We start from the raw sequence: 13136 nt of genomic DNA, 5'->3' as shown, positions 1-13136 counted from the left end.
ATCATCGATCATAATATTATATGTATATATGTAATTCTCCCAAATTTGTCTTGAAATGATCAAAGAATTTGATGATTACAGTAAAGAGTAGGTTTGGTATTTTATAAGGGAAGTGTGTGTCTGTGTAGATGTTATATTAAGATTTGGAGCGGCACATATGTGATTTACGAATCTATGGAGGGATAGATGCGTAAAACCGGAGAAATAAATAGACTATATATATATATATATATATATATATATATATAAAAGAAGAGTGGGCCGGAGGAGATGCCATTTGGAAGCCTTTCGCGAGCCGTCTCGGCGTTCTGCGCCGCTCCACCTCGCCGCCATTCGTCGGCGCCGACAACGCTTCGACGCCGCGCTCCGCTCGTCGGGGCGCTCTGTATTCTGAGCCTCGGCACCCTCTCCGCGATCGCCTACAGGTCGGGCTTTGCCAGTGCCCAGGCCCTTCGCCGCTTCCATTTCCTCGGGTAAAACCTCAATCCCTCGCTTGTTGGACCCGGAATCTGGAGGGATTCCCGTTGGTTCTTCTCGATCATGTTCTTGTCATCTCTTCTTGGGTATTAGATTGCTATATTTTTCTTGTATCTGTATATACTGTCGTAAGAAGAGCGGGATCTTGAATCTTGATGACGAGGTCGTTGAGGATCTTGAATCTTGATAACAGGGTTGGTGATCGTGCTGTGAAGTATTTTGTTCTTGAACTCGAGTAGGTATCCATGCATCCGTGTAGTGTTTAAGGAACGCATCGTGGTTGTGGTTGTGCAGCCAAGATCTCTGAATAGGATCTCTACGTCTCACCTGTTTGAGTGATTGCTATGAAAGATTCACTTTATCTTACAGAATTTTTATTCAAGATGGAACATATTTTAGTTGTTTATTGCAATCTTCGTAAACTAATTTTGAGTGAATGCTACAAGGGGTCACTGTCTTCCAGAATTGTCTAGAACTCTAGAGCAATTCTTGCAAATTAGTACAAGCATCTTGTGGATGATAGCTGGTCCATTGTTTGATGGCAAATACTGTGTGCCTCAGGCAGGCAAGCCTTCTGTTCTTGTGTGTACCGTTCAGGTCCATCTTTTGTTTTGGAAAAGTCTGTTTCTTTTGTCACCACAAGCTGTGAGCTGCGATGTGGTTTCTATCGTCAGTCTGGGGCTGAAAAAATGTTCAGGTCCATCTTACAGTTGTTCTAGTGTACCTGGTTCTCACAGTAGGTTTAGGTTTGGTACCCCACTAAAATTCTCTCTTGGTTGTGAAGGTTGGAACGTTCTCTTTCTGTTTGTTTGTCTTTTCTCACATAAACAGGTCATTTTACTAATAAGAAAATTCTATTATGGTTTCTTCTGGCAGATTTCTTTTAATTTCTTATGTCAGTCTTTTTTTTCTCTCTGCTCAATGTTTCTGTTTATGCAGGTCAAAGGTTGTTAACCAGCCATCGAACAGAAGTCTTCACTCTACTATAATGGAAGGTGCTTCAACTACTGTTCCATCTATTGTTGTCTATGTGACTGTACCAAACAGAGAAGCAGGTTTGTTTGTCTTCTAAAGTGTTCTTTACTTCTGATTGCTGACTTGCTAATCTGGCATTTTAGTGAATGTAAATCTTACGAGTTACAAATGTGGTTCTGAGATTTTGTTGATGCATGGAACTACATGGTTTACATTGGTTCCAGATAGGTTTATATTCACCATAGCACAACTTTAACTATTGTCTTTACAAACAATGAATCTTTCACAAGCTTTTTTTTATTACAAGACAATATCCTATTTGGCAGACTTTTGTTTCTTCATAAGCTTTCTTAACACGAAAGGTTAATCACGTTGTATATATTATCTTTCAGACTCTATATGCTGTTTGTGCCATCAATATATACCTTTGGGTCAGCACCCTGTTTGATATAGTTATTCTGTGTTCATTAGGTGTGATATTCATTAAGCTTGAATTATTTGTCAAAACTGTTGTTATTTGTCTTATTAGATGCTACAAGTGCTTTCTGGAGTGGAGCATCCATGACAAAATGAAGATACAAAATTAAAATTATCATGAAAAAAATCCATGATGTTGAGTTCACACTATGATCTCTTTGACACAAAGTATGCTGAAGTGTTGAATATTTCATTTAAGAACAAAAAGGTCTCATTAAAATTATGTATTGCCATTCCTTTCTTGTTAGTTATACTACATTCATTAGCTTGCAACAACTTGTAATGACACATAATTTGATGTTGTGGATCATACAAGTACTTTTATAGAAGGGAAATAGATATTTGAGACAAAAGAACCATGATGTTCAGTTTACTGCACAATTTCAGACAGAAAAGTTTGCTGAAGAGCTCAATCTACCATGACTTTGGAACAAATAGAATTCATTGCTGAATACATGTACTGTCATTTTTCTGGGTCTAATTTATTGCAAATAATATGCCTTATCTAACGACCAGGGTGAAAAAATTTGTAAATCTTGAGATCTACATTCTAACATGATAACACAAATATGATATCTTACATAAAAATGTAGCTGTTTTTCCACATAGAGACATCTATTTTTTTGCGCTTGATCTCAAGTGAACTACGAACTGGATGTTTGGAGCCAAGATCTAATTCATGGATAAATCAAAAGAAATCTTTTCATAAACTGCTTTACTATATCCATTATGATGTCTTATAGACTGTTTTATGCCATTCTTGACAAGAAAAATTTACATTTTGGTTGAATAGGAAAAGCAAGGGATAAAATAAAAGTTTCAAATTTTGTGACAAACATAATTTTATGGACATTTAAGTAATTAAACTTGAACTATCTGAAGGTTTTGTCATGGCAGGTGTGGCAAAACCATGGAATTAAATTGTATTTTTACTGATCAATAATAGTTGGTTTGAGCATGATTCGAGGTAGATCGCTCCATTTTAGGTAGTCCGATTTGGTCCTTTTTCTTAAGCCAACAACTGTGATTTTTTCTTTTAAATATCCGAGCATTGATGCATAGGGCATGTGTGAGTGTCTCCCTCTCTTCTCTCCATCATATGCCCATTGTTGTTGGCTTCATCGCCTATTCTTCTCAGCCTCTTCCTCCATCACCTCCTCTTCCTCCTTGAATGAAGATCATTATATGGATATATGGTTAAAAGAAAGAAAAAGGTATAAGTTCAATAATCAGCTTGGAAGAAGCTTATGAAAAGTTATATAAAAAAGTAATATTTATTTTCTTCCATGAAGGCTATGATGGTATCTTAAATTACAACAACAACAACAAAGTTGTAAGTCCTAAATATTTGGGGTTAACTACATGTATTTTTTGTTGCCATTGAGATCTATAAAAAATCATATGTTTAGTTAAGTTTAAAGTACCTAAATGTTTATTTATAGTTTTTATTAAAGTCTTTTTGTCTTTCTCTATCTTTTTTTATACCACTAACATTAATTATTTCACCTTTCTAACTACCACATCTGGAGGTCCTGTCAGCATATACTCATATCATCTTAAATGATTTTATCTTATCGCATCTTCTGTTGAAGTGATACTTACTTATTCACGAATAAAAGTATTTTTTTCTTTTTTTTTAGTAACGCAATACATCCATCTCAACATTCTCATCTTGGCAACACAAACTATTTGTATATATTTTTTCTTGACTGCTCAACGCTCAGATCCATAAAGCATTGTTGGTCTTACAACCATCTTATAAAATTTTCCTATTAATCTTAAAGATATTCGATGATCACACAAGACTTTTGATGCATCTTTCCATTTTAATTATCCCGTTTTTACTCTATGAATAATATCTTCATTGATTTCTCTATCTTGTTAAAGAATTGATCTAAGATACCTAAAGCTTTTACTTAAAGGGGTTTCTTGTCCATCCAATTTAACTATATTCTCTTGTCTATTTCTAAAATTATTAAAATTATATATATATATATATATATATATATATATATATATATATATATATAGTTTTAGTTCTACTTAATCTAAAACCTTTAGTTTTTAAGATTTGTCTCTATAGCTCAAGTTTATAATTAATTTCACTTAAACTCTCATCGACTAAGACAATATCATCAACTAATAATATACACTAACGAGGTGTATCATGTAAGTGACTAGTAAGTTCATCCATTATCAATGTGAAAAGATGGGGATTTAATGTGGATCCTCGGTGTAATCCCATGCTAATAGGAAACTCACTAGTTACACTCCCTATAGTTCTAACACTAATAACTACATTATCATACGTATATTTAATAACATCAATATAAGTAGTGGATACATTTTTTTTTTAACTTACCATAATAAATATTTAGGAACCTTATCATAGGTTTTCTTTAAGTCAATAAAAACCATATGCACATCTTTTTTTTTCTCCCTATACTTTTTCATTAACTATCTTAATAAAATAGCTTCTATGGTTGATCTTATAAGTATAGAACCGAATTGATTTTCAGAGATATTTGTTTCAAGCCTTGTCCTACTTTCGATGACTTTTTTCTAAAGTTTCATAGTATGACTCATGATTTTAATTCCTTTATAATTTGAACAATCCGGTATGTCACCTTTACTTTTGTAAATTGACACTAGAAAACTCTTCTTCTATTCATTAAACATTCTTTCGAATCCCATGATTTTGTTAGATAAACCAGTTAATCAAGCTACTCACTTGTTCCCTAAACTTTTTCAGACCTCAATAGGGATATCATTAGGCCTCATACTCTTTAGTTATTTTCATCTTCCTTAATGCATCTTTTACTTCACTAGCTCTAATTTTATGAATAAACATATGATTATTAAATCTATCATTATTATTTATCATTAAATCTAAGTTTTGTGTGGAATATTCATTAAATAATTTATAAAAATAAATTTTCATCTTTCCTTAATCTCATTGTCATTAACAATTATTCTTTGATCTTCGGCTTTAATGCATCTAATATTACCTAAATCCTTATATTTTCTTTTCCTATCTTTAGCAATTCGATATATATCTTTTTTACCATCTTTAGTACCTAATTTATTATAAAAATTATCGTAAGTTTTATATCTTATTATACTAACTGCTTTTTGTAGCCTCTTTTTTAATTTTTTATATCTTTTAAGTTTTTCCTTAGTTTTATAATTTTATTAATCTTTAAAACATGATCTTTTTGTAAAAATTATTTTTTAAATTTCCTCGCACCATCACCAACTCTCTCTTATTGTTACACCTCTACCTTTAGTTTCACTAAGAATCTCTTTTGTTAAGCTCCTAATCTTATTAGCCATCGTAGTTCAAAGAATATTAATATTATCCTTATTTAAGTTTTAAGTTGCGTCTTTTTCCATCTTATTATTAAAAGTGTTTACATTATCATTTTTATTCTTTTTATTCTTTCATTTTCTAAATATCTAATACCATCAACTTATGTTGATTTGTCATACTTTCTAATTTTATCTATCTTTGAGTGAGAAGAAAGTCTATTTATTAGACTACAGTTATGACCACTCTTATAAGTAAATAAATGTTCGTATCTCTTCTTATAGTGGGTTTTTTTCAATTATAAGATCATACGAAATCCAAAAATTATACTATCATCTTCATTTTTCTCCCCATATCCAAATCCCCCTCATGCACCCCCTTTATATTCACCATATGTTTTTCTTATATAATCATTCAAATTTCCTTCAATTATAAGTTTCTTGGTTATAGGCATTCCTTGAATAATAATAAGCTTTTCCAATTTTTTTTTTGGTTTGGTCATCCAATCCAAAATGTATACAATTTATTTTCTTATTTATGCATGAACAACATTTTGATTTACTAAATAAGTTTCAAAATTTGTCACTTCCAGCAACAGGCTTCATGTAGTAATGTTATCCCTCATTTGTCATGTGTACATGCGCCAATCACAAGGAAAATTTTTTTCCTATGCCTAGTAGATGATTAAGTTTTGTGCAATAAGCTGATGCCCATCTTTCTGTGTAAGTTGAGGGGACAGTGATGGGCAACTATATTGCATCTAATTTACTGATGGATGCATGTTTATGTTTGTTGTTTGAGACAATTATGATATTAACATGATACCAAATGCATCTCCATGCTTTTGGACTTATTTCTCTCTAAATTACGCAAATCTACTTTATTCTCTAATTTGTCTGTTGCTCTCTAATTATGATATTCCTTTCCAAATTTTCTAGTGCTATTTGAATTCATAATTAAATGATTTTACTTGTTTAAACATAGGCATGAAACTTGCAGAAAGCATCATCAAGGAAAGACTTGCTGCATGTGTCAATCGAGTGCCAGGCATGTACATCAGTTTTGTTTTTACGGCATGTGATAATCCTGCTTAAAAATACATTCATATCAAGTTTTGTGCCTTTCATCTTTGTTTATTAGTGTTTTATAGATTCTGTGTATATGGCAGATATTTATTTAATTATGAAGATCTTGTTGACTGTAGCAACATGCAACTATCTTGCTTGAAAGTTTATATGTAGCATTTTCTTTGAACTCATTGCTAGAGATATCCTTCACTCCTTTGTAAGATAATATCAGAAATCATTTCCTTTGTGACTTTACTGTTTTAGAATTCAATATAATTGTAAAAAGGAACTTTTATCCTTTTGTTGTTGGAGATTGCACGTCATAGATGGAAGTTGTCAGGCTGGATCCATCTAGTTCCAAAACCAAATCCAACATGCTTATTGATCCAAAAACAGGACCATATCTGGCATATGGAAGTATGTGTTCAATGAATATGAGGAGGTCTCTAAGATTCCTAATTTTGAGAACTTTATTAGAAAACACACACACGCAAAAAAAAAAAGATTGCTCTTTACAGCCAGAATGAGAGCTAGCAGTAGGAGAGGACAGAATGAGAGCACAGCATACAGCTTCAGGTGCTGCTTAAGGATAAGAAGCCGCTGTTAAGGGTTTCTGCATGAAGCGGGAAGCGGTTGTAACAATAGGAATGAAAGCACCGGCAGTAAGGTAATAGGAAGCATCAGCACCAGTAAGAAAAGCAGCATGGTTACAGTTGTAGTAAGATGGGGAAGTGAATGAATGTGTCCTCGAAGCGGTAGTAGTCCAGTCCGTCCGAAGGGTCAGAGCCCTAGACATAGGCTGGCCCAGTCGAGGTTGGTCCATGCCCAATAGACATGGCTCCGATCTGCCCCCTAGCTCTATCAATAATAAACCCTTTAAACACCTTATCTGAATAGGTTATAAACAAAAAGGGAGTTATTGTATTGTATAAACAAAAAGGGAGTTATTGTATTGTTTGGGGTTAATCCCGTATTGGACTTCTCTTTCTTCTTATCCCCTTTAAAAGGCTTGCAAAATCCAATAAGTTGACTGTCCCCGGTAAGAGCTGTTTACCGGTAATTATTGCTCTTTGTTTAATTATTGATTTTGCCTTCAATGGGGTTGAATTGTAGGAAAAATTCATGTAGCTCATTCCTAATTAGAAATCACAAAAGATCTCTTTGTTTGATTATTGAAAACTTTGTTTGACATTACAGCTTCTTGTTATCTTTTAAGTACAAGGATCCATACAAGTCCTTATATTTCTTTTCAAGGATTCCAGTAATTGATGAAATCAAATGAGAGCCATCCTTCTGGTTCATCTTCCAGAACCATATCACCTTATCTGGATCTAATAAAACCTTTTCTTTTTTTAATCTCCAATCTGGATTGCCTATTGTATCTTGGATCTGATGAAATTGTTAGTGTTCATCTTCAATCTGGATTGTCCATGGTTTGACTAGTAATTCTTTCTATTAAATAAGTCACAATAAATTCAACTAAATATGTGCCCCATAAGTATCCAGTGAGGAAGAGAGAGAATGGGCTAGTGCTTTAACAGTTGCTGATGTCCTTATCAAAGCATTAACCGTGCAATATATTTTTGAGACTAACATTGCTAGAATCATCTACCTATTAGAGTTCTTTGGCCCAGAGCATGTGTATTAGATGGCACTATCCAACACAAGCTGCTACGCTGTGCATCTATCTTTCCTATGATGCCATCTTTTGTATTTTTGATGTTGGCTTCAGCACTATATCCGACACAAGTTTACGCCTATCGGCATACAGTTCCTTTCTTGGAATTTGAAGTTGAAGTTGAGCAACTATAGACCTGATTGTCAAAAGAATTTAAGTTTTTACTGTTTGAATTAGTCGGTGATTATTATTTTTATTGTCATAATTTATTGACATGACAAGATGTACATCCATGGTTATATCATAAATACTTGTAAGATACGTCATTCAAATTGATGTTTCTCTGAGCATGCGTGCATTTTATGGTTGCAGGTATCGAGTCAGTTTATTGGTGGGATGGCAAGGTTCGATTCTAAGGGTTAATGGAATTCTTTCTTATTTAAAATATTGATTTGGGAGGCAATTTTGTTACAGCCTTGGTGTATTAAATTTTCAGGTACAAACAGATTCTGAGGAACTACTGATAATAAAGACCCGGGAATCCCTTCTTGGTGCATTAACTGAACATGTGAAATCCAATCATGAGTACGAGTAAGTGCCATGGTTCCAATATATATAGAGAGAGAGAGAGAGTAAGCTGACAATTAGAAATATGGATGCAGGGTTCCTGAAGTCATTGCCATGCCCATCACCGGCGGGAATCACAAGTATCTGGAGTGGATCAAGAACAGCACTAGAGACGAGTGATGTGTATGAGAGATGGTAGTCTCTGTGGGCATCTTGAGTACCAGGGACCGTCTCTCTTCCGACTGAATGTTCGAAGATTTGTATGTGTAGTAGCGTTGTTGATGTTGTAGTCATTGTGTGAATGGTAGTCCTTGTGGGCATCAGTACTAGGGTGTGTCTATTCGACTGAAGCCTTTTTTGAATATGTTGGATTTGCCTGCCTTGGCGGTACCACCTTTTATCTCTTCAATTTTTTATTTTATTTTATTTGGAGGTGTACATGGCAGTGTCTACAGGCGAATTCTTATGAAACCAAAAAACAATCCAACCTAAATTTGCAACTCATTAATAAAACTATTGGGAGCTCTCAATTGTTCTTCTTGAATCCAGAGCTGAAAATAGTTGGTCATTCTGTCGGTGCATTCATTCCATTTGGCGTCCAAAAGCATTCCTGAACATATTATTCAATCGAAACGGTCCCTTGTACGACAAAAAGTATTCCCGAACAAAAAGCAGCCCGAAGTGCACCTTTAAAAGACTCCCGTAAACCTCAAGTAATAGACCAGAACGGCCAGCATGATCACCAGCACGAAAAGCCACAGGTTGGGCCCTGGCAACGGACATATAATCAAAATCTTCAAAAACATAAGCATGCAACTAGACCAAAAGGCAGATCGAGACTTTACCGCTACTTTTTTGGCTCTCGATTACTGTGACTCGTGCATTTGAATCGAAGGATGTAGAAACCAGTGCCCTGTACGCGACAAAGAAAAAAAGTTCTTAGGACCTTAAGATTATGATGCGGGGGGTGGGGTGGGGTGGGGTGGGAAGGTGGAATAATAACCTTGAATCTTGTGTGAAAGCCAATGCAGTCACGATGCCAAGGTGTGCCTTTTTAACCGTCATCTGCACCCGCATATCCAACGAGCTCAATATAGTAATATCCCCTTCAACAGTCCCACTGCAAACAGTGAAGAAAAGGCTCTTCTTTTCAAGAAAATAAACTACGGAAGCAAAGAATTTTCCTTTTTTACACAAAATAATGAATGTTGGGTGTATTCAGTCACTACTGATTGAGCCACATATTGGGATGGCCTATTTCCAAAGATGATACAATTATGGACTCTTGACAAAGTCAAGGCAGACACAAAGAATGATGAAATGCTTTAATACCTCTTTAAGAAAGACAGAAGAATCATTCTGTTCTCCCAAATCCAGATGAAAGGAAAAAATCTTAAGGGGGTCAAATTAGAGCATGTTTGCATCATTAAAAGAACAGAAAGTGGTCACCTAAATTATTTCTGAGTCGAGAAAAGATAGTTAGATGGTGGTAATTATTTCTGAAGTTCGGCTTAGAACTTCAGATGCATAAAAAAAGCCACAAGTCAAAACAATAAATAAAGGGGTATGACAGGACGTTACCCCAGGGGAACCCACAAAAAGCTACAGCTCATGTTTCCAAATTCAAATTACTCTAAGTCGTATACTTCTGTTACTATCAACCTTGTAGCAAATATCATCATTCACAAGCCAACTTTAGACTCTCAGAAGTAGAATACGACTAATAGAATAAATCATGCAAATGAAATAGCAAAGCATAGGAAAATATTACTAACAGAACTATACCAGTGATGGACGTATAAGTTGAGTCACTTACGCAGCAAGGTGTTTACCATCCATGGATACGTTGAATGCGGAAATTGGATCACGACCTATCTTTCTTTCTCCAACCCTCTTCCATGAAACGGAATCCCAAGACACTAGCTTTGCTTGGTTACCTGTACGTATGTTGTTTGGTGTTATATCCTACAAAAATTGAGACTATAGTGAAAAACTTCCAAGAATAAATAGCCTTATCCAACAACGACACCGTGCATTGCAGTAACATATAAAACTGGATTATCAGCCCTGGTCTGAGAGAATCTGCAGAAGCCAAAAATTTCACCCTGGAAGCAGATATAGTTTAGAATAGTATGTTCAGCAAAAATTTCAAACACAGCCACATATAAGAATAACTTAAGAAGCTTACAATTTCCCTTGGCAGACTGGCTATAGCTGTTGATGATGTCAAATCCCAAACTCTGCATGGGCCACTGTTGCCCAATGACACAAGAAACTTACCATTTGAGCTGCAAATCATTTCATAGGCTCAGAAATGATACATGATAACAAAAAAAAAAAAAAAATCCAATAACTTTATAAATTTAGTATGCATAGGCGTCCATCCACCTAAAATCCAGATCCTTCACGGTTGTATGAGCATCAGTTTGATCCAGAATAATTTCCATGCTTGGCCACTTGAAGACCCTCAAATGCCCATCCTGCATGTAGCAGCTCAAAATTAAAGACGAGGCATTCATGTAAATTCATGCATGTGGCAGCATGTCTTCTGCTTTTCTTACTCTCCTTTTCTAATTCTATAGTGTTACTTTTCCTTACCATGTAGTCCCATGTATTGTGGGGGCTACACCATAAAACTTTAAACAAGTTACATGAAATTTTAATCGTCTTTTTTCAGGGATATTTCATTGATGGAACATGAAATCTCAACTGTCATGCAACTTATATAGAATGCTCGGATGGTATAAGAAAGCAGTGTCCACTAAAATAGATGTCAACACTTAATTACTAAGCAAGAACATACTGCAGTATGAAACATCCAAATGATAACTACTACAATATCACAACCTTTTATCTTCTCTTCCTAACTGAAACAACCAGAAAGAAATTACCTACCTCACCACCAGTTGCAAGTATAGAACCTTCAGCGTCAAAGGCCAATGCTAACTGCAGCCCAACATCTTCTAATGGTGTCAATATCTTTGCAGAAGATTTCAAGGCCAGTTTATAGGTTTTCTTGCTCTCTGGAACGTCCCAGTCAAACCATCTAGAGGGGCAGATAAAAACAAATGTTCACGATCACAAGAAAGATCAAAGCATGCTTATTCATCATAAACAGAAATCTCTGGCACACTACATCGTAAAAAAGCAAATAAATATCACTAAGAAAAGCAACAACACCCAAAACACTGAATAGGAGAATCTGCATATCTTTGAATGTTTCTCTAAATCTCATGTTCTCCGTTTTAAAGCATGGCATCGTAGGATAGCTCTCAAATTGTGACGCTAGATACACGTATCACTTGCAAAGACTTGTATCTTTGCAAGTGATACAAGTATTCTTTTGTAATAAGTCGTTGAATTGTGACAGCTAGATGCCAATTCTTCTCCAAAAATTAGAGAATAACAAGTGTAAAAAATATAGGGAACTGAGAGCTGAAAATACATCTTGCTCATGATTTCGATGTCAAATCTGTATATGAGGGCATGAATGCCGAGTCAAATTAACTTGTACATTTTAACCAAGTGCTTGTGTCAAGTTCATGGTATCTTTTTAGCGCAAAAGGTATAATACCAAAAGCACAAGAGTTTCAAGACAACGATATTGTAACACTAAATTGACATGAGGACGAGAGTTTCTGACACCTGCAACTCTTTGGAAACGCGCAGACAACGCCGTCTCCTCCAGGGTGCACCGCCATCCTATAAGGCACATCGGCATCGGTTCCCAACCTGAAAACCTACACCAGGCAACGAAAACTTCAAGAATCAAGAAGCCACGCCCCATAACCACTTCAGACGCTAAAATTATAACGAAATTCGAAAAGAACAAGTTCGGATTCAGGAATCGATGGGTTACATAGGGTTCTTGAAACTGAGGGAAGAAAGAAAATTACCGGCGTGTCGGAGAGAGATCGCGAGATCAAGTCGAACTCGGCAATCAGGAGGACATTGGGAACCCCGCTCCGTCCTTCGCCGCCGCCTCCCCCCAGCGCCACCAGGAGCCAATTGGGATCGAGCGTGTGGAACGACTGGCCTCCTTCCTGTTCCTTCTTCTCCGCGGCCTCCTCCTCGGCCACCGCCACCTCGCCTCCTCCTCCTCCTTGTTCCTTCTTCTCGGCGGTCTCCTCCACGGCTGCAGCCTCGCCTCCTCCTTCCTTCTTCTTCCCGGCGGCCTCTTCCTCGGCGGCGGCGGAGGAGATCCGGTCGATGGGGACCCAAGCGGCGCAGTAGATGGGGAAGCCGTACGTCTTGGAGCAAGGCGGGATCTCTCGCTGCCGTCTCCTCGCCATTTCACGTTTCTTTCTCCTCCCCGTTCCTAACAGGCGTTCGTCGATTCTTATTCCTCTCTCTCTCTCTCTCTCTCCTCTACTTCTTGTTTCTCGGAAGAGGTGGGCTAGGGAACGGGACCCGCGGTCAAGATCATCGATGACCCACCAGCCTTGGCCAATCGCGTTCAATGTGCCGCTCTGCTTGCCATCGTGACCCTTCTTAATCCGCGTCGCATCCGTGCAAAACAAAAAAAAATCATTAGCTTACTTGTTCCCTATTAGTTGGCGGCGTAAATAAAACCTAGTAATATTTCCTATCTGTTGTGCTCATGCTTCGTAGAGATAGTGCAGTAACACTCACGCAGCCGTTACCTGTG

General features: G+C 36.5%; 2 protein-coding genes across 2 annotated transcripts; one reads left to right on the top strand and one right to left on the bottom strand.

The window, feature by feature from the left end:
- The first annotated feature begins 259 nt into the window (after positions 1-259).
- On the top strand, positions 260-8881 carry LOC135676072 (protein CutA 1, chloroplastic-like). Its single transcript, XM_065186872.1, has 6 exons — positions 260-473; positions 1417-1532; positions 6221-6283; positions 8294-8325; positions 8418-8512; positions 8584-8881. Exons 1-6 carry the CDS (start codon positions 271-273, stop codon positions 8666-8668), a joined length of 594 nt encoding a protein of 197 aa, XP_065042944.1. The 5' UTR covers positions 260-270; the 3' UTR covers positions 8669-8881.
- A 111-nt stretch (positions 8882-8992) lies between these two features.
- LOC135676071 (SEC12-like protein 2) lies at positions 8993-12980 on the bottom strand. The gene is made up of 10 exons (XM_065186871.1): positions 12385-12980; positions 12134-12228; positions 11384-11534; positions 10877-10968; positions 10677-10776; positions 10518-10593; positions 10305-10425; positions 9492-9608; positions 9334-9401; positions 8993-9257 (listed from the first exon to the last, which is right to left on the bottom strand). Exons 1-10 carry the CDS (start codon positions 12778-12780, stop codon positions 9178-9180), a joined length of 1296 nt encoding a protein of 431 aa, XP_065042943.1. The 5' UTR covers positions 12781-12980; the 3' UTR covers positions 8993-9177.
- Positions 12981-13136: the final 156 nt, after the last annotated feature.

This window comes from Musa acuminata, chromosome BXJ1-6 (assembly GCF_036884655.1).
Source record: "Musa acuminata AAA Group cultivar baxijiao chromosome BXJ1-6, Cavendish_Baxijiao_AAA, whole genome shotgun sequence".
NCBI classification, from domain to species: domain Eukaryota; kingdom Viridiplantae; phylum Streptophyta; class Magnoliopsida; order Zingiberales; family Musaceae; genus Musa; species Musa acuminata.
Note: the sequence above shows the minus strand (reverse complement) of the source record. Positions and strands in the feature narration are given on the sequence as shown.

Excerpts from the sequence above, each read along its gene's own strand:
- LOC135676072 (XM_065186872.1), top strand. The coding sequence starts at position 271 with ATGCCATTTGGAAGCCTTTCGCGAGCCGTCTCGGCGTTCTGCGCCGCT. Across the intron at positions 6,284-8,293 it reads ATGTGTCAATCGAGTGCCAG|GTATCGAGTCAGTTTATTGG; the intron begins GCATGTACATCA and ends TTATGGTTGCAG. Across the intron at positions 8,513-8,583 it reads AAATCCAATCATGAGTACGA|GGTTCCTGAAGTCATTGCCA; the intron begins GTAAGTGCCATG and ends ATATGGATGCAG.
- LOC135676071 (XM_065186871.1), bottom strand. The coding sequence starts at position 12,780 with ATGGCGAGGAGACGGCAGCGAGAGATCCCGCCTTGCTCCAAGACGTAC. Across the intron at positions 12,229-12,384 it reads GATCTCTCTCCGACACGCCG|GTTTTCAGGTTGGGAACCGA; the intron begins GTAATTTTCTTT and ends TGCCTGGTGTAG. Across the intron at positions 9,402-9,491 it reads GCTTTCACACAAGATTCAAG|GGCACTGGTTTCTACATCCT; the intron begins GTTATTATTCCA and ends TGTCGCGTACAG.